General features: G+C 34.5%; 2 protein-coding genes across 6 annotated transcripts; one reads left to right on the top strand and one right to left on the bottom strand.

Moving 5' to 3' along the window:
* The first annotated feature begins 581 nt into the window (after positions 1–581).
* ARC3 (GTP binding protein) lies at positions 582–15,238 on the top strand. Of its 2 annotated transcripts, XM_021436940.2 has the most exons (16): positions 582–968; positions 1,766–1,824; positions 4,075–4,139; positions 5,341–5,475; positions 6,355–6,403; positions 7,874–7,986; positions 8,071–8,142; positions 8,412–8,522; positions 8,753–8,934; positions 10,762–11,025; positions 11,130–11,206; positions 11,348–11,745; positions 12,411–12,515; positions 12,621–12,758; positions 14,330–14,496; positions 14,968–15,238. In XM_021436940.2, the coding sequence occupies exons 1-16, from the start codon at positions 637–639 to the stop codon at positions 15,038–15,040; spliced, it is 2,340 nt and encodes a 779-aa protein (XP_021292615.1). In that variant the 5' UTR covers positions 582–636; the 3' UTR covers positions 15,041–15,238. The 2 variants fall into 2 exon arrangements, 1 of the variants encoding a protein (XP_021292615.1); XR_002445786.2 differs by lacking the exons at positions 12,621–12,758; positions 14,330–14,496; positions 14,968–15,238 and adding an exon at positions 12,016–12,208 and having other exon boundaries at positions 12,411–12,514.
* LOC110422913 (Nucleotide-diphospho-sugar transferase family protein) lies at positions 14,404–19,398 on the bottom strand. 4 transcript variants are annotated; one of them, XR_002445787.2, is made up of 5 exons: positions 18,910–19,398; positions 17,699–18,061; positions 16,422–16,903; positions 16,155–16,276; positions 14,404–14,542 (listed from the first exon to the last, which is right to left on the bottom strand). XR_002445787.2 is itself a non-coding variant. In XM_021436943.1 (4 exons), exons 1-4 carry the CDS (start codon positions 19,237–19,239, stop codon positions 16,207–16,209), a joined length of 1,245 nt encoding a protein of 414 aa, XP_021292618.1. In that variant the 5' UTR covers positions 19,240–19,398; the 3' UTR covers positions 15,969–16,206. The 4 variants fall into 4 exon arrangements, 1 of the variants encoding a protein (XP_021292618.1); XR_002445788.2 differs by lacking the exon at positions 14,404–14,542 and adding an exon at positions 15,409–15,583; XR_002445789.2 differs by lacking the exon at positions 14,404–14,542 and adding an exon at positions 15,755–15,960.
* Between the last annotated feature and the right edge of the window lie 1,830 nt (positions 19,399–21,228).

Raw genomic sequence — 21,228 nt, 5'->3', positions numbered from 1 at the left:
TGATTGCACTGGATGTAAAGATACCAGGAGGTCTATATATGGATTTGGAGTGTTTCTTGGAAACTCTATCATCAACTGGAAATCGAAGAAATAATCTATTGTTGCTTGAAGTTCCACGTAGGCGAAATATCGAGCAATGGCTTTGGCATGTTGTGAGGTACTACGCCTTATATATTTATTACATGATTTTGGCATCCAAAATAAAAATTCTGTGGCTATGTATTGTGATAATCAATCAATTATGTATATATGCAAAAATCCTACTCTTCATGAAAAGACTAAACATTGATTATCACTTCATAGGCGCTAAATGAGACTATCAATCCACAACATGTTGGTACTAGAGATCAAGTTGTTTTCATTTGATTTAGATAATAAAAAATTATATCTAAAGGTTTAGTAGCAAACCTAATACATTCTTTGTTGAGATATATTTATTATTGGTATTTATTTATTCCTGGGTTTCCAACAGACCCAAAATAGCCCAACTAATTGGGCCTCAACGACAATATTTGATTTATATTTTATTATTATTATTATCCAGATTGAAAACCAGTTCTTCTTCTCTTAAAAGGGGAGAACAATCTAATACTGCTTCAAAAGCCAGCTGACAAATTTTTTGCAACAAAAAGGAAAATGCCCGCTGCTTCAATGGAGGTTCCAGTTCTCTTGAGTTTTCAATCAGCTTCTCGCATTTCCTTTTTAACACATTCCTCTTCAAAGCTTGTTTCTTTCAAATCTTACTTTGGTCCCATACGTTATGGTTGTAAAAAATTGAGCTGTAACTTGAGGTCTATTGTTAAAATTTCGATGAGTATAGAGAAACAATCTAGTTCTGTAAGTGGGTACGGAAATAACAGGGAAAAGAATAGTGGGGTAGTGGAAGTGATTGCCATTGGTAGTAGGAAAGATGCTGTGCTTGAATTTTGCTTGGACTCGCCTTTCCAATTGTCTTCTTTGAGATTTTGGTAAATGCCCTATTAATTTCTTTAAAAATTTTTGTTAAGGGTTTTAATTTTTAGTAGGCATGCTTTGGGTAAGTGGGTATGTTTTCATTTGCTTATTTGTACATGTTCCAAAGGGTAGAGCTAGATTGGAAGTAATGTTATTGTCAACGTTGCGTTGCTAGTAAGGTTTTCGATTACGGTTTTGTTGCAAGATAGACATATGTATTATGGTTTTATGGTTGGCGATGCAATGAAAAGAAGCTAACTTGGAAGGTCTTGTTGTCATGTTAATCTTGTTAAACTCAAAAGTTCTGGCTTTCTATACCTGCTGAGAACATTACGCGCTGCCTGCTTTCAGTTAGAACTGTGTATAGCAACTGAAATCAGTAGCCAGCTTTCTGGTGGCCACTTGCTTTGTCACACTTAGTCTGTGACATAGGCCAGTGAGACCACTTTGCTAGAGTAGTGTCTTACTGACTCATGTCTAGGGGCAAATATTTTGTTTAATAAATAGATCTGAATTGCTTTAATTGCAACTAATGAGAGGTTTGACATATAATCTCAAAACTTCTTCAATGGCATGAAGTGCCAAATTTGCTTCAGTTCTCGTTTTCTTTAGTGTTCCCTTTCAAATTCTGCCTTAGATTGTTGTTATGAATTTATATTTTCTTCTTCAAGGATACTTTCGAGCAATCTTGTCATAAAGTTAAAACAAAAGCTTTTGGTTTAAGCTATAGTTGTCAACTATTTCTAGCCTCCTCTCTTTTTCAATACTTGTATATTTGATATTCTCCCTCTTTGTTTTTCTTTCTGTCCAGGAATATTCTCATGAAAGACACATCAAATGTGCAGTTACAACAAAGATTCCTAGGACAAGGTTTTTTTTTTCCCTATCTTTAACTCTTTAGTTAGTATATCATGCTGTATCTAGCAAACATCAAATTCAAATTTGAAATGATACCTAGACCGGAGAATTCCATTGTAGTTACTTTATCTTAAAACCAATTCTTAGGTTGGCTGTTTCTTTGAAGTTTCTTGCATTACATGCAAATTTCATTTAAATCCTTTATGATATTTCAAGTGGAGATAATTTGTATTACACTGGTGAAAGATCATGATTTCTAGCATACTTAAGAACCAAACTTTGTTTGTTATCCAACAGCTACCAATGCTAGAGCCCTCCTTTTCTTTAGTGACTTTTCATGAATTATTTTGTGCCTGAGGGAAACCTGAGTTTTAGCTAAGTAATTTTTGTGCCTGATTTTATTTTCCTACTAAAATGATTAAGGCCAATGTGAAAAAGGCATGTAAGGAACAGCCGATGTGAATTTTCATTATAAACTTTTAGCTAGCTCTTTCAATCACTGAAAATCATGTGAGCACATATTCCAAATAATAAATAAGTAATAATCATGACACTAGCTTACCATTATGGGTATCTAAAATTAATTTACAATTTGATAGCCTTCTTTTAAAATTATTGTAGATGTTTAACCCATCATCTTCACGTAATATGTTGACAGCATTTATGAAGGGTAGAAGTGAGAGTATATTTCGAATTTATGATATTTGGAGCTCCTTTTTCTATGGTTTTAGTAATGGCAATGTTACTTTTTATTTCAACGCTTGGAATGTGTAAGCAGAAGCTACTGAAATATGTTTCTCATTCTTTGTTTTCTTTCCACATGGATAAAACAGAAATGGTGTCTGGTTATATGAAGTGGTTGTAGATGGGGCGGGGACAGGTGGGTTGGGTGTTTGACAGTTTAGATTGAGATTTTAGATTTGTATTTATGAATCTTAATTCAGACATATAGCTGGCAAAAGAACGCATTGGATTCCATAGAAGCATAAGCCTATTGCATAGTAAAAGCACTGTGTTGGAGCTTAGGCGAAAATAATATCTTTTCCACTGAACTCCTAATTTGACGTGTTTGTGTCTTTAGAGGTTGTCTTTCTCATGGAAGATGATCTGTTTGTTCCCGTGTCCCAATAAGGGTCACTTTCTGTTTCGTGCACCTCTTCCTTTTGGTTGATTCCTGGTGTAAAGGATTCAATTAATAGGAAGCACTTGTGGTATTACTTACTATGTCATAAAGAATCAATTTGTTGCCCTCTCTGGTGACAAGAAGGTATTGTTTTTTATTTTCAATTTGTTTGTTGCTCAATGAGTCATGCCATGTTCAGTTTTAGGAACATGAACATCTTTGGAATGCATGTTCTGATGGATGCGTGATAATTGTTGCTTCACTGAATGTGTTTTGGCATTGTTTCTTACCAGTTAAAAACTCCTGAATAAAAGTTAGTGTCAAATTTTTGCCAAGCAAAGGTGGTAAAGGTCACATTATCTTCTTTATTCTTTTTGACAATGTAATGTCATAAATATTTACATATTTCTATGGCCTGTCATAGAGAATGCTCTTTTCCTTTTCTTTCCCAAGTAAAGATGCATATTTTCCTTGCCATCTTCTGGTATATAAAAGGCATTCCTACATTATCATTCTTTTGTAATTGTTCAAGCATTCTTCAGATGTGCTCTATGGCTATTCTTTGCTTCATTCAAAGAAGCATTATATTGTAACCTTACTCTAGGAAGATCATTAAATCAAATATCACTCTGACTCAGTCATATTAAGTTCTGAATTAGAACTAATGCTTGCTCCTTTTACTTGTTTCTGGAAATAATTACCAATTACTGAATATTTGATTGATCCTTTTTTTACTTTATTTTTGGAGCAGTTTGCTTGCCTCGCGGCTATAAATTGACTTTTGTTGTACCTTGTTTCACCATAACCTAGCATATCTTCTTGCAGCATTGAGAGTAAGAGTATAACAACTTAGGATAGTTTCAAATTATAATAATTGGCTAAAGTAGTAAAGATGGGGTGGGGTCAAGGTAGATATTAGATTCATACCTTATAGAAAAAAATGAAAAAAAAAAAAAGGCCTTAGGGATAACAAGACAAAGAAAAGGAAAATGGTGAAAAGCTGGAAATTTTTTTGGGGTTCATTACTTTTTCAACTTTGTATTTTAATATTTTGATATGTGTAAATTTCATAAGCTTGTCATGACATACATGCAAAAACTTAAGCTAATTTTTGTAGTACATTTTGTTCTCCTTTGCAGATATTACACCAAGGATTGTGGAAGCTGCTATTTTCGTGCAGTCATGTTCAAAGACTATCATCCTTGTTTGTACATTCCTTGCCTTGGACTCTTGCATCTTTTGTATGTTTTATTTTTAAAAATATAGAAAGCACTGAATACTGATTATTACTGATCATCAAATGAAATACTATACAAAGGCTGTTTGCAATGATGATGTAATGACCCTCCCACTATGGATTAAATAGAATGAAAGTCTACAAGAATAGAATGCCACATGTGGACTAGATGCAGTCAGAATGGTTATTAGAGCAGTTTTTATAAGTTGGTAATTAAGTAGCATAACTACTTCTACGAGGTGTATCATATGTGTATTAGATATCATAAACTTTCAACATCCGCAATCTATATGTTATAATTCATTTACTTACCTTATATATTTCATACTTCATTATACCCTTGCTGCTGTTAGAAATTGCAAATGCTAAGATGTGTGAAAGCAAAAGATTGTAATATTTCTCCGCCAACTTCCCTGTTGACTCAGTGTTTTCTTAGTTGTAAGGTTGAAATAGTACTATTGTTCCTTAGAATACTTTTTTTGTTCTATTTATCCTATTTGTCTCTCTGATCTTTTTGTAGTGTGCTGACCTTAAGTAAATTAAATTACTTTACATTAGCCCCCTAAAAAGACTCCAAATAAGACAAAAGTTAAAGCAAATTAGTCAACCTACAAAATCTCAGTAGATTTTTTCCATGACATTGTTCCTTATGTTAGTCTTCAACTACCATCATAGATGATTGGCCTATAAGAAATTTTTGTATAAATTTTGATTTGGGGTCGTGGTGGGGGAACTGACATGTGTATGGCTAGTTTTCACTAAGGATTGCACATCTTTTCTTGTAGAATAGGGACATTATTCAAAAGAAGCATGTCAAAAGGGTTATTGGAATATATTGACCTTCCATAGGATGACCTTTCTTGGTGTGTAGTCTATAGTTTAGTGCATGGCAAAGGATATTGACTCAATCTGCATGGTTGATTACTTGATTTAATTTGCCATAAAAGGTTCAGCAAACACAGCTTCAAAATAAAAAGCTTAGAGGCCTTATTTGGTTTGACACAGTGGTATTTAATGGTTATTTGACTATTCTGGTAGTCTTATTGTTCAAAGTTTTGAGCATCAGTACTGTTTCCCTTATGGTTTGTGCTGTAATTTGATAAATGAAGTTACAAGATAAACTTGGTTCCAATTCCTTCTCCTTGTTTTTTTCTTTTCAATTAACCAGGTGGCTGGTGCTGGATTTGGCTTGGATCACATTGCAGCAATTGACATACTTAAAGCAATAAGATCTGCCAGTGGATTTGCTGTTTCTATCATTTTAAAGCCTTTCAGTTTTGAAGGACAGAGGCGACTTGATGAGGTCAGTAATGCTTCAAAATTGTGACATGACCTCCTTGACCATGAAGAACATATGAAATTTTACTCCAAGAAATAGAGAATGCATGATATAACAGTTTAAAATCATCCTGTATAATGTATATTATTCTTTGGCATAAATGCCCTTAGCTTCAAGAACTGAATTTTCTACTATATAGGTGAATTTAGAACAAGAACAAGAACAACATCCATTCTTTTTATAAGTCTGTCTGTCTCATGGCTAATTCCGATTAAAGTGGATTATGCCATGACATTTTTGGTAATGTGTTGGAGTCCAACTTCACATGGTTGCAAATTCAAAGTTAATGTCTGCAATATTCCTTGAATACAAACCATTGGCAAAGTGATCTTAATTGATATGTGGAATGTCACTATTATTTTGGTTTTAGATGCGAGCCATACCATGAAACATTAAACTTTACAAAAAGTTATTGAGTGTAGACTATGCAACCCAAAAATATTGGAGAATTCATAGTCTATGATAAATAGGTAGACAAATTGATGATATAGACTGATTAGATATTACCTGCTTACTTGGATTATGTTAGCTAAAGCTCATTCGCTTTGGTTTTATAACTAAGTAGAATGATAAATGAGAATTTGAAGATCAACAAGAGTTGAATCGTACCCGGAGTCTATAGGTCTGTCGCAGGAATCTCCCCGAAGTTAACTAAGTGTTTGGGTGGTTAATTGCTAAGTACTAGGCACGAAGTTATGTAGGCGTATAGGCCTTCTTACAGTGTACCATTAAGGGGGAGCTTTAAAATTTGAGGTTATTGGGTTAGCTGTGGACAGCAGTTCAAACTGATACTTTTCATGCTTCCTTTTCACCACATATCATAACTGTTAAATCGATTTGCAGGTCAAGGATTTGGTTGGAAAACTTCAAGAGATTACAAATTTTTGTATCGGTAAGTATGATACAAGCATTTTGTTAGTTGAACATTCACCATTGTTTAAAAATGATGACCAAATATTATCAATTATGAACTCCCAAGGGCTTCCTCATGGACATATAGAATCTTTTATTGTGACATAACTACGTTAGTCCTCCCAAGGTTATTCTACATAGCATCCTGATGTTGTTACCTACCATTGTCAAGAAGCTACTTGAACTTGGTGCTTTTTGAGAAACAAATAGTTGCTCTCTTTTAACAGGACACCTGGAGTTTTGCTATGTCTCTTGGTTTATTGGAATCACATTGAGGGTCTTTTTTGGTGGTAGAAAATATGAGGCTTCCTAGATGGGCAACCATTCTTCTTAGGGGTGGCTATCTGTCTGGAGCCCTGTGGAGAAGAAGATTGTGTGTTTTCATTGACATGCGGCACATGATGTAATTCTGCAGTATCATGACATGGGAGCTCTAATCAGTCCTTGCCTTGCTCTCCTTGTGATTGCAATATGAAAAACCTGCTGGACCTCTATCGTAACCCATTTATACTTGATTGCTTAGGATTGTAAAACCAAATTCTCTTGTTCTTGTTATCTGATCTTCCAGGATGCTTTGTTCTTCTTAATTTGTCTGTGCAATTCCCTGCAATCAGCTGTAAGGGTGGTGAATACCTGAAACCTACCATTATTTGAGTTATGATTGAATTAGTCCATTCCGCATAATTGGCATTATGGATAACAATTTTTTCCCAATAGAGAGTCTTATTTTATTTTGTTTATTGAACCAATTGTGGCGATATTAAAATCCACCCGTCAGAGGAGACGCATCCCTTCTTAAAGCCACCACTACTAAAGTGACCCATCTACCGTCAATTGGTATAAGGTGCTCATCCCTCACACTCCATGGCTTTTAACAATTTAACCTTTTTCTAAGGTGCTTGGGCTTTTCAAAATAATGTATTGCATTTCATTGTATAAATTCTTCAATATGCTTTCCATTAACCATTACACTGATCAAAATGATGGTTCTTACTTTTCTAGGTGGCCTAAATGACAATCTACAGCTTAGTCATTCACTCGCACAACTGGTTTTTTAGTTTTAAATTTCATTTTGAATGACATCCAGTGGTTTAGAACCGATTAATGGACTATGTGAGCAGTCCTCTTTGGTTGAGTAATTGGAATAGTTTAGCTATGGTTTTAAAGTTCATGCTTTCACTTTCATTGAGATTATTATGTGTAATTACTAATGAAAACTAAATTTCTGATAATTATAAGAGAAACCAATGAAAAGAAAAAGAGGGGGTAGAGAGGAGAGATTTTGAGTTACTTGGCTATACTTGTTCCAAAAATATATAGTAAGTCACTTTTAATACAAACTGCCCATTCTGATGCTGGTAGTTCCCGCTGATTTTTTCCTTTTTTGGTTCTAGACTTGTTAACCTTAAAGTGGCACATTAAGTAGTGCTTCTTGTTTGCACTTGTGCAGATATTGACACTGACACCTTGCTCAAAAATGAGTTGGTAACTCTAGATGAGGCTTTGAAAACTGCAAATAATGCTGCTTTACTTGCGATGAACACAATATCAGTGGTCATAAGTGTAAGCATTTCTTCTCCCTTATATGGTTGGAACTTAACTTCTGCACCATGCTTATGTCATTGGTGAAATCTGGGAACCCTCCAGGAGATGCAAAGAAAGCTTATTGATGCAGTGCATGATAATATGAAAGAACTTAGAGTTTCAGAAGTTTTAAATGTAAGCTGACCTGACTTGCTTTTTGCGATAGTTATTACTTTTTTTATTATTTCTTGAACTTTTGTATTTTGTTCTTAAACTTTGTTGTTTTTCATGTATTTTGTTCTTCATTCCTAATTTGTCTTTGCATGCTGCTACTGGCACTTTGTTCTTGGCCTTGATTGAGGAACTTAGATGTACAAAGTTTCTTGTTCCCAATTATAAGATTTTATTGCTTACTTCCTTTTTGTTTTCATTAACTTTTCTTGGATGAATGGAAACTTGTACAGATTCTTGGAAAGTACAAAGAAGCAAAACTTGGATTTGGTGCTGGTTACAATATCAGGACTTCAATTTCTCAAGCTTTGTATGAATGCCCTTTTATTGGTGCAGGGGTAAAGGTATGATTGAAGGAAATTTAAATGCAGATCTGGCATGAGTTTCTTTTGAAGTGTTGAGTTATGTGCATATGTGACCGCATGCATGACTTTGTATTTTGCGTTGTTTAATCCTCATATGGTTTTCTTTGCGGTTAAAATCATATCATTGTTTTGAATATTTTTGTGATATATGAGCAACCTACTGTGGCTTATGTTATTACAAGCTTTGACCATTTCCTTTTTGAACATAGGACCTCGATGGCATGGTTATATGTGTTGTTGCTAGTTCAAATGTTATCAACAACAATGATGTGCAAGCCTTTTTGCATACATTCCGTCAAACTGCAGAGTACACCGAGGACGTTATGATATCTGTAATTCATGAACCTAATCTGGAGCCCAACCTGCTAGTCACAACTGTTGTTCTCTTGGGGTGAGAAATCTTGCTTTAGAAATAAGATGGCAACAAATATATTACTAATGTTCTCTTAGTTATAAAATTGTCAATTTGGTATTCTTTAACTAGATATGTTATTTTCCCTAAAACTCTGATGTGTTAGGCATTTATCAGCAGATTAGTTTTTTCATGAATTCAAATTCATTTTCAGGTTTTTTCACCTTAACTTCTTTGGTTTGAGGTTTTGGCACCTAAAAGTTTAAAACTCCTTATAGACCATCACATTGCAAAGAATTGTTCATCTGTTAATTATTTATATAAACTTGTATGGCTGCACAAACTAGTTGTTTCTGTCCATTGTTTGTTCCTTAAAGTTTTTCAGAAGCAATTTCCTAAACCAGAGAGTAATTAAAGTTTCCTAATTGGTCCTAGCAGTTCAACTGTTTTAGCTATATTCATGTTTAAAGTTATATCATAAAGTATGATTATTGTCATGAGGTATAATTGAAGTGTTGCTCTTTATTAGTGAAAATTCCCCTTTTCCCTTTTCTTTTGATTGATTGGAGGTAGCTGACCTTGTTTATGTCAATATTGGAACTGGATCTATGGCATTTTCTGTTCAAGCATAATATATGTACTTAGACATAGGGGAAAATAAATTTTCAGTTACTTTTGCAGCATTCTGGTTTTTGAGAAACCAAACCAAATGCCTTTTGCAACTGAACTGACCTGGATGGAATTCCATCAGTTCGGATCAGTTCCTTGGTTTTCAAATTTTAAAGATTTTTTATTTTTTTAAGTATTATTTTAGAATTAAAATATATATTTTTATTTTAATTCTAAACTAAAATGTAATATAAAATTTAATTAAAAAAGTACAATATGGTCCAGTTCTGATCATTTTGGGTTTTCATTGTAAGTATTGTAAAGTGAACCAAACCAAATAGATTAATGTAATATTGGAACCAATACGATATAAAAATTGATCTGAACTGAACACTACAGTTCAAATTCCTTCTTTGGATTTTTTTGTTCAGCCCTACTTAGACAAAAAGGTAAATTTGGCCCTTAAAGCAAGTATTGAATGTATGATTGAGCTCTGTGACATTTATTTAGTTCAACTAGCCCCTCAAATTCTTCATTTTGGTTAATTGGGTCAATTTATTCAAACAAACTCTTGATTTTACTGACTTGGCCAGTAGATTATCACTTAAAACGCCAAAAGGACATCAGCCAAAACTCAAAATGTACCTAACTTACAACAGTAGAAGTTAAATTTCAACTTGATTCCAAAATAGACAAAAATGATAAACATAGGGAGGATAGTGAATTTAGTTAGGCATATGCACCTACGAGAAAGTATCTTTTCCCAAGTGCTGGATATGTTCTCCAAAGCAAGCCCATAAACAGCAGCTCTAAGTCTTGGATGAGAATTTACAAGGCAAAATGGCATGACAATGAGTTGCATTGAAATCTTAGAATGCAGCTTCCTCCCTTTCCTCCCTTTGAATGAGTTGCATTGAAGTCTTAGCTATGATAGGTTCTGCTGCATGATTGTTAGGGGGTAGATATTTGATTGAAGTTTAATATGTAATTTAATCAGTTCATAAGACTTCTCCATGGCATAAGCTCGTGGTAGCCATTTATAGGTCAGCACAATCCTGATGGTAGTTTTATCTTGATTGTGACAATATTTTGAAACTATGTAGCATAAATTTTAGTTTTTATGATTCCTGTCTTTGCAGTTTGTTGCAACAACATCTTTTGCTCATTCTCAATTACTGATATGGCGGTTATGAATCCAAGTTCTGTTGGCTGTTTTCTTTTCTTCTTAGCCTGGCCTAAAGCTTTTGTGATTTCCAGTCATCTTGAAGAACAAACTTCGCAAAAAAGCAGCATTTTTACTAGACTGGCACAGCATTTCCCGTTTGTTTTCAAACTTTTGAGGAGTCATCCTTCACAGTCAAATGGTTCTTCCAGAGATGATTTCATGGTGATAAATAAGATAGATTCCAATGAGATGGGAAATAAACTAGCTTTAGAAGGCATATCTGGAGACTCTGATGATTACTCTGGAGAAATTCAGAAAGTAGAAAACAGGAAACCCAGTGATCTCTACTCTTTGAGGTTTGGTTGTAATTCATTTACAATTTGATTCTCTTAAAAGGTTCTCTCTTCAGTAAAATGCTTATAAGCTACGAATTGTTTTCCTATTGGATAAATGATGACAGTGGATCTGATCAAAACGAGGTTGCTTCATTAGATGGAACAACTGATTCTTCCAGTTATTATGATGAAATTACTGAAGGTAGCAATAACAAATTTACTTTGTTAGATTAGAGTAACTATTCACAATTTGATGACTCATGATTGTCTAAGTAACTGTCAAGAACCTGCAGATGTTGCATATTGGAAAAGTGAATCAGCTCATTCATTTTCCATATCCCAGGTATTCCTACTTTCCATCGCGAGCCACTGAGTGGCTGGAACTTGGGTCCAGGACATCAGCTTGCACAGGAGTGGGCCAAAGAAAGAGCAGCTGACTCAGAAGCTACTCCGGTGCTTGATAATCTCAGCATCTTCTGCCTTCCTGTTGGAGTAAGGTCTTCAGAAGAGTTGAAAGAGGGTGTCAATACCTTGTATGCCTCAGAATTTCCAGAATTAAAATCTGAAAATGATGTCAAAGCCCCATCATTTCTTAGTTCAAGTAGGTCTTGGGGTGCATTGAGTGATGCAAGTTTGGAAGTGATGAGGGAATTTTATAACACTGCATCTACATTATTAAAGGGAAAGACTGATATTTCTAAGAAGCAGGGAGTACTTTCTGTTCGTGCAGCTTCTATGCTGGTAACCTGCATCTCATTTAACGTCCTATCTGTTTTCTTTTGGTTCAGCTTTTAAGGCATGTTAATTTGAATTCCTTGCTTGGGCCATGTACCGTAAGAGCAGTTTTAAGGCATAATGAATATTCTTTGTCAAATATGGACTCCTACTAGTTTCTTATCCTTGTCTTGGAAGGTGTACAATCATGCTAAGTAGGCTTACACTACAATATCTTCAGTTATAAAACCTGTTTATTTATTGTTCACTTACCATATGCATTTGTTTTCATGTCAGCTTAGAGTGTTGATCCTTGCAGTTAATTTTACAATAATTTAAGTATACTGCAACGCTTATCTGAAACTGCCATTTGCAAAAGAGACATAGCTAGAGTCCAGAACACTGCCAGTAACTTAACTAAAAGGAAAAAGGTTATCAGAATGCCGTTATCAGAAGTGGATAATTTTTCTCATTTGTTTAGTAATGACAGGTTTGTCTATTAGTTCATGTTGTGGCTCTCTTTTACTGCAAGCCTTAGTTCAATGATATGATGTTCGAAATTTAACCTTATTCTAAAATTTTTTTAGAGATTAAATCCTTAATATTTTATCATTTAGCATATCTGTCATCTTTGGGAGTTACGGGCTATCTCTGAGCTATGACTTTAGTTCTAATTATTTAGTCTAACACAGGAAGCTGAACGAGATTCACCAAAAAAGTGGAGTCCTATTGTGGAGATGCAGTACAGAGGAGGAGTTTACAAGGGGCGATGCCAAGGAGGTCTTCCTGAAGGAAAGGTACTCTGATATAACCCTGGTTTATTTGACAAAACTCCCTTTATGACGTATATTTTTTTTTATTGGGAGATGAAATCAGATGACAGTTGAGTAAATTTTATATAGGGTCGTCTAATCCTTGGTGATAGAAGCATTTATGATGGTATTTGGCGCTATGGTAAGAGATCAGGTCTGGGTACATTCTACTTCAGTAATGGGGATGTTTTCCAGGGATCTTGGAGAGATGATCTGATGCATGGCAAGGTCAGGCCTTCCCAACCCTGTTTTTTTCAAACATGAAGCTGATCTTCAGTTTCGATAAAAATGACAATGTCAATATTGGCTTTCTTATCCACTTCTCCATATTTCATAAAAAACTGGTAGTAGCTGTTTAACTTTTTTTGACTTTGAATTTGTATTTGTCCAGCTATATCTGGTTCTTATTATTGAATTCAGTAAATTTTGATTCTCTTCTTAGTCATTTCTCTGAATTATCCTGGTACTTTACTTCAAGTTGAATTTGGCTTTGGTTAGAGTGAAAAAAGTACCAAGTTCAAGACAAGTTAAGAAATTTAGGTAGCAAGATTAATTTTCTTATAAGTATGTGAATTGTTAAAGACGGGAGGAAAGCAACAGTGTCTTTTTCATTCACATTGGACAAGATAGGTGACTAGAATTGCACCAAAAAATAGTAGAGTGGTAAATTTGACCCTTGTCCTTTTTTTCTTAATACAAAGTGTAGAGAGGGTTTCTATAATAAGGTGAGGAAGTGTTGCAATTAAGTAAAAAGGATGTATCAGAGGCAGCAGAGAGAAAGATTGAAGCAGTTCTTGAAGTACTGAGTGTCATGGCAGGTGGAAGAGAATAAATGAATAGTAGAGTAATGATTAAGAATAAGTAAAGAATAGACTAGTAGTAGAATAACTGTATTGCCAAAGTATTTGAATAAGACTGAGAATAAGTATAGAATAGGCAAGCGATGGAGTGAAGCTGAGAAGCAATAAGTTGAAAAGGGCTAGAGAGAGAATTTAGAGAATGAAGCTCTAGGTGAGAATGTGTTAGCTCTAAGAAAGTGAAGATCCTTAAATGAATTGCGAAGGCTCTCTATATATAGTGTCAAAAGTCGTGGTTACTCAAGAATAAGCTTTAATGTGCATAATGAATGACATTATTATGAAAAGCTTTAATGTGAGTAATTGTTATTATAACTCATTATGTGGATATTAAAATAGTAATTTTATTATATATAATGGTTAAAAACTCATTATATAATTGTTGAGGTAATTGGGTGTAATAAAACTTGTTCTCGAGTAGAAGGTAATAAAGAAGAGGTATACGTGAAAAGCTATACGAGAACAAGAAAAAAAGGTGTAATAGGTACAAGACCTGAACAGGTACACGAGAAAAAAATAAGAGGGAGAAACATTGATGAAAATCTCTTAACTACCTCCATATAGGAGCCATCAAGTCAAACTTTTCGAAACATCCCAAGATGAAAGTAATCGTGAATCCTATCACTTATTTTGGGTTATTTTCATTGCTAGTGAAATGGTTATTATGTGCGAAGTAATTGTTCCAATTGTATTAGTTGTCCCACGTAAGTAGTGCTTCACTTGCTTTAGTTGTTCTGTATGAAGCAGTATTTCACTTGTTCTAGTTGTTTTCATTATTTTCTATACAACATCACGTTTTAAAATAATTCTAAAGAGAATAGGTAATAACCAAAATCAACTATCTACATAGAGCATTTAATTATTTCTAGATCTGATAGACGATGTATATATACTTCTCTTTCTAACTTATTGATGATAAAATTATCTTACATGGTCATGTAGGGTTGGTTTTATTTTCACACTGGAGATCGGTGGTTTGCAAACTTTTGGAAGGGAAAGGCCAATGGTGAAGGTCGCTTCTACTCAAAATCTGGCAATGTTTTCTTCGGCCATTTTGAAGATGGATGGCGACATGGCCACTTCCTTTGTATTAATGTTGAGGGAGCAAGGTGTGTGTTCATATCACAATATAACTTGCGTGTCATGTCTAAGATCCTGCATAAACATGTGCTTATTAATCACTTGTGGTTTTTTGGTTAAAATAATAAATGGACAGTTGACTATGTGGTAAAAATTATTAGCTCCAATTGTTTATGAAGCATGCATCTCGTGTACAAACATGTGATATTATCTTATACTCTAGATACGAATCCATGTAGCCATCGCCTAGGTAAAACTAACATGATTATGAGCAATGGCTACCTTTGCAATTCTATGTCGGAAAAATGCAGATAAATCGTCCAGCATTATATAGGAATTAAGTTTTTCTTCATTTTGCCATGATATCTGGTAGACCAACAGAGATATGCCCCCCTCCCCTCCTCCCAGAATAAATGGTTTATCTTTGAATAGATTCTGCTATCACAAACTGCATCTACTGTGACATGACTTATTTTTATTTGCACTCTCTATATTTACAGGTCCATTGAGATCTGGAATGAGGGTGTTCTCATGAGCCGACAGCAGCTGGACACGGATGCTGTTCTTGGATAAAATCTCTAATCGTGTGTTCTGTTGACCATATCATTTGTTTTTATCTAATGTGATATAGCCACTCCTTACTCAGAAGGTAGTAGTTTGTATAGTCTATGTAGACCATGTACATCATTCCTTGATAGCACACAGTCAAATTGGGAAACATTAGTTTTATTGTATAAAGTTACCCTGTATTTAAGTTGAGCATATACTAAATTCAATGTCCTCAAATGGAACACATAGGCCATATTTTGACTACCCTGTTAAAAAAAAAAAAATGCTACAAAAAAAAAAACTAAGTAGCAATAAACCAAATTAGAGATGATAGGAATAATGAGAGTCGTGTTGATTAAAATACTGAATAGAAAATTGGATACATATCATCCTGCGTAAACAACTTGTCTGACAATTTATAATACAGAATTTTGAAAACTTGTCTGGTTCGGTTCGGTTCGGTTCAGCTCAACTGAAATAGCACAATTTTTCCATGGAATTGGCACTTGTACTATCACTAAAGTCAAACAACTTTCCACAGCAAAAGAACCAAATTGCGGATCCTCACTGCCAATTTCTCAGTCACAACAAACATGGATTCATCAAAAAATATTAAGCAACATAGTGACTCAGTAATGAGATTTGTACTCCTTAACAATTTATATTAACAGTGGTCCTAACAGGGTGCTCAGTCACTGTTGAGACTATAGTGGGTTCACTTCTCATCATTAGACCCAATTCTTTCTTTCTTTCCTTCTTTTTTTTTTTTTTTTTTTTTTGCGTTTTATTTATCAAGTACTCTGGCTTGCAATTCATTCAAAAAAGTTTGCCTTGTGAATGAAATATTTTTAGTAAAAAGAGCCAAACTCTTTTAAGCCTTCCTTTTCGTGTGTTAAGTTTAGACATTCAAGCTTCTTCAACTAGATACATGATCTTGCTAACATCTGTCATGTAGCATAAAGAAAATGAAATATTACTTAGATTAGAGAGGGAAATAAGTGGGAGGTGCTTGTTGGTGCTGAAAGCAACTTGAATCAACGGACAACAATTATACCCAAAAAAAAAAAAAAGTCACCGCCATCAATTCAGTGTGTAAATGAGGAATTATCACAAAAATGAATGGAACCAGAAAGCTTACCCTCTCATTTATCTTTTGACGGAAAATAATTTAAAGATATGTACAATTCCAATCAATGTTTTTCCTCTTGTTGAGCCTTCATCTCTGGAGGTGGGGAATCAAAATGGCGTAAAGAACTAAGACTGTAACACAGATAAAAAAGAAAAAAACAGAGAAACCATTTTGAGGAAAAGCTACAACAGAGAAACCATTTTGAGGAAAAGCTACAGATCATAGTAACAAACTAAAAAGGAGAAAAGGTTGTCCAGATATAGACAGCAAGAGTACCTGCAGTTCTGAGGGACCCTCCAGGAGAAAATAGATTCCTTCTTCAGGTCTGGTGGCAATGACATAAATGCTCTCCAGTCTTGAAGCATAATTTTGAGATCATGAAGCTTGCTATCCATACCATAACAGCAATTTGCATGCATTGTGCACACTAAATTCAAATCTTTGCTAGGTTCACAAAGGCCACCAAAATAAGCAGTATCCAAAAATCTAATCTTCAGTCCAATCTCTGAGATGAAAGGATGAAACTTGATCTTATTAAGGACATCTTGATCATGATATCCTGGATAAGTTTCACGTGAAGAATACCAGAATTTGTAGAATTCTATTGACCGATTATTGGACTTTACATAGTTAAATCCCCCATTGGGTCTGTTATTCATATCATCAGGTCTGCCTAAAAAGTTGTCGCATGCAATCTGGAAATCAGCATCTGAGAAGAACCGTGGAAACGGATCCCTAAACCACATGATATCAGCGTCCTGGAGAAGTAACCCAATGAAGAAGGCATTAAATATGCAGATAAGCACTTTCACAACGTTGATTAGATTTGGATAAGATCCATAAATATAACCGAGAAAAGCTATGAACATGTGAGACAAGCTTATATGTTAGAGAAATAGGCCGTAGTCAACCCAACTATTCCCTGCTACCCCCCTTCCTCCTATGTGTATCAACATGTCAGACAAGTCCTCATCTAAGTTTGTCTATTGATAATGACCAAGATAAATAGATATGTAATTCAGGACAGACAACAGCGACAGCACCATAGAAATGAACCTATTCAAGAACAGAGTGAGGAGCACTCTCACTAGTGCAAAAATGATTGTCAATACACATGCAAACCAGTATTGTGTCAAAAAGACACAGGCCATGGTAAAGGTTTTGACATTCTAACCACAATCTTCAAAATTAGATGGGGTCCCAGGACCTTCTATGATCAAGTTATACAGACAGTAAAACATGTGTTCTTCAGAAAATCATAAATGAAGACAAATCTTTTAGCAGTAAGAGTACTCCTGGAAAAAAAAAAACGAAACGTTTTGTAGCTGAAAGGAAAACGTAGAAAGTTTGATATATTATTATTGCTCTAGCAACTTCTATAAGGAATATATTGACTTTGTTCTGAAAATAACAGAGCATGCACCATTTGAACACAGAACCTTTCAGTTAGATATCAGGCTGCACAGATTGGAAGAATCATCAATTCTAAAACAGATCAGCATGTGAGCAACAAATTGAATGAGATTAAATTTTCCAGAATGAGAGGCAAATACCGTGAAAACAAAACTATAACCCAACTCAAGGACAGATCGCAGGAAATCAATCCTTCTCCACATCATCTTCAAGTAGTGTGGGGTCATAAAGTATGCTTCCTGATGAAAATCAACATCCTCAGTGACAAGAGCATAGCAATGCTTATGTACAAGCTGACAACGATTATATGCCTTTTCATCCAAGGCAACAATCACCAAATGGTCCAAAAGCCTACGTGTGTCATCTCCAAGCATAAAGCTCCGAAGGAAAAGGTCAACAACTGAATTGGGACTCGCCCAGGCATCATTTAAAGTTGTTAAAATGACCGTATTACTCTTCATGGAAGCGTTCTTCAAAACTTCTTCAAGCTGTTGCATGGAGTTCTGCAGGAAAACAACTTCGAATGAAAAAATATTCAGGGATATTCCTTGGATTCTTTTCACAGGTAAGCATTAATAGGAAAACATACTAGGCAGCTCATCCTATAAGTGTGTCGTAGGCCTTCACTTTAATGCATGCCATATTTGTTATATGTAAAAATTTAGTTGTTCTAGTTGTTTCAGTGATATTACTACAAAACAAGGGAAACAAATAGAGAGCACTAAACCCTAAATTCAAATTATGTAAGCAGTACCCCACTGATGGAGCATCTAAAACGTCACATACACAAATTCATCAAACAGAATCAAGTTAACATTTTGATAAAATGACTTCCATAAGCACAAGGAATAATATACAAGCTAGCATGCCACTAAGCTCTAAATTTGAAATTCAAAATTAAGTATGCAGTACCCCGCCCACACAGAATCTGAAAACGTCATATCTATAAATTCATCAAACAGAAACAATTCATCATTTAGATAAGATTACTTCCACAAACACAAGGAAGAAGATACAAAGATAACAAGCCAGATTTAATCCAGCAAGCTCATAGCACAAGAAAAAGTTTACTGTCCAAAAAATTATCTGAGAATCCTTACAGTCTCGACTAAGCACTAGCTCTATCATGCCGGGAAAATTAAAACTAAATTAACCAATTTAATTCCTAGTTTTGCAGCAATAAGGTAAATAGTTAATATTTTACTCTACTAGTAACAAGGTGAACCAAGTAACTGTTTTTCAAATCCAATTCATAAGAAAATTATTTGCACAATAATTCTTGTGTTTTGAACTTACCTTCCAATTCATTAAAGCAAGATAACAATAGCAAGAAAAGGAAAAGAGAACTAACCGTAGAAGAAGAGTTATCGTACAAGTAAGGGAAAAAGCGAGAGAAAGAGGGTGAAGAAAGGTAACCGGGCGACAAACGAAGGAAGCGGAGGGAATCATTAGCAGTGTAAAGGAGCAAAGCGGAGAGGGTGACGGCGGTGAAAATAAAAGCAGCTCGGCGAATGAGCATCGAGATTTCGGGAGACATAGCGACGGAAGAAGAGGATGAAGTGGAAAGAAAAGAAGAGTCACGGGGAGGAGGAGTAGCGAAGGAGCAGCAGGTGGAGACCGCAGGAGGAGGAGGAAACCGTCTCCTGTGAAACCTTAAAGCCAACTGATGCGGGAACGACATCAGCAAACAATAATTTCATTCTTTATTATAAAAATATTAGAAAATAGAAAAATTGGAAGACGAGGAGGTTGCGCTAACTTGCTGGCTGTTCCAGATTCCCGATTTCTCAGTTGAATTAAAGAGAGAGAAAACTGAAGGAAGAGAGATACCGAGAAGCCTTAGCCAGTAGCCACCTTGACAAAGTGGGCCACACCACCTACCCCTGCCCCACTTAAATTAGATTTATTTCTCTTCTAATCTCAGTTATCATTAATTAAAACTACACAAACTTGTGAATAATACTTCTTCCTTTGTTTTTTCCTTACTCCACGTAATGACGTTGAATGTTTGTAGTGATTTGTTTAATGACAATAACTCGCTTTTATTTTAATATTTTACCTTGTCAAAAATTAAAAAGAAAAAAGGTCAAACCTTAAGGTGTTTGATTTTATATAAGATATCTACTCTACTAGTTTGATACGGATCTTGAGTGAGATATGAAAAGCCTACTGCCCTTTCACTTTCATCTAGACCCCGCCTCAACACTAGAGGATAACTGTTTGTCAATTGATTTCCCCAATCCTACTACATCATTATCTTGGCAACTTAATAAAGGACAAAGAGACGTGGAATTCAACTTCTTCTGTTCCTATTAATTTTCATTCTTTGCAGCCCCCTCTTATGCTCATCCGCCAATCGAATTTTTTTCCCAGGAAAATAAATGGGAAAAAAGATGGTTCAACCAATTGAAATCAAGTAATATTTCTTTTATTTGAAAAGAGTAAAGATTGAAAATTATGAATTCATTTCTTATTCTGTTTGGAGTTATTAGAATCAGTCAAATTTGATCGTGAATATAATATCAAATAAAATAAAATAAAATTATAATTAATAATATCATTAATAATAATAAATTTATTATCAATTGCTCTCTAATTGTAAACTAGCCATAACCTCTCTAATAGTAAAAATTAATTAATTGAACACTCTTTTTCAATTAAGTACCTATTTTAAGACTTAAACACGTTAATCCAATCACAATTCATAATTGTTGGAATACCATACAATATTTTGGTTAGTTGATAAAATTAAGCCAGCATTAAACTCATAATTAATCATAAAGAGGACGACCATAGCGGCTGCGAAGGAGCAGGAGTAGGAGGCGGCGGCGGCAGTAGTCGTTTTACCATTGTGGAATAGGCAGCAGATGGGTGCTACCAGGAGTCTTTATAATTGTAAAGTCATAGTTTCATAATTTTAGCGATTTATTTTACCCATTAAAATATATTTATTTAATTGTTTTACATTCAAAATGTAAATAATAAAGTTAGATATAAATATTACAATATGACTATATAGTTTAGTGGTCCCAAATCATAGAGCTTGTTATTCTTTCCAATATAATAACAGTTCTTGTCCAATATAGCAACCACAAAATTTTTAAACTCTACGAATATAAACATCTAAATAATTGAAACTTACCCTAGACACTCAAGCAATATTGTCAATGTCAATGATGAATTAATCTCAATTTAAAGTCTCTACCTTCCATGTAAAAAATAATATGAAAGTTTGGAAGGAAAGACGAATTAATTAAATTAGCAAATAAACCTTTGAAGTTGAGCTTTCAAACCTCTAGAAAATTGATTTTTTCTTTCTTATTAATTTTCTTCTTTTTTAGTTTATTAATAATTTTGACCGGTTATATATTAATGTACAATGAGTGATTGAACGACTACGACAACTACCTTATTCACTTGTTTATAATTACACCGGCGTCTAGCCCCATAGACCAAATAGTAGTGCTTGTTGTCTCATCCACAAAACATTTTATGTGTGATTTTTCTTTAAAATGGGCACGTCAATATTTTTATGGAACTAATTATTCAACAATTATTTCTTCGAGGTTTTGCGGTTTTTCCGTTTACTTTTCATTCTTCAAAGTCTATTCGTATTAATCCAAGTCTTGCAAGAAGAAATTAGGATTGTCGACTATATTTCTAAAGTAAA

Source organism: Theobroma umbraticum, unplaced genomic scaffold (genome assembly GCF_002168275.2).
Source record: "Theobroma umbraticum cultivar Fairchild unplaced genomic scaffold, ASM216827v3 scaffold_20.0, whole genome shotgun sequence".
NCBI lineage: Eukaryota > Viridiplantae > Streptophyta > Magnoliopsida > Malvales > Malvaceae > Theobroma > Theobroma umbraticum.
Note: the sequence above shows the minus strand (reverse complement) of the source record. Positions and strands in the feature narration are given on the sequence as shown.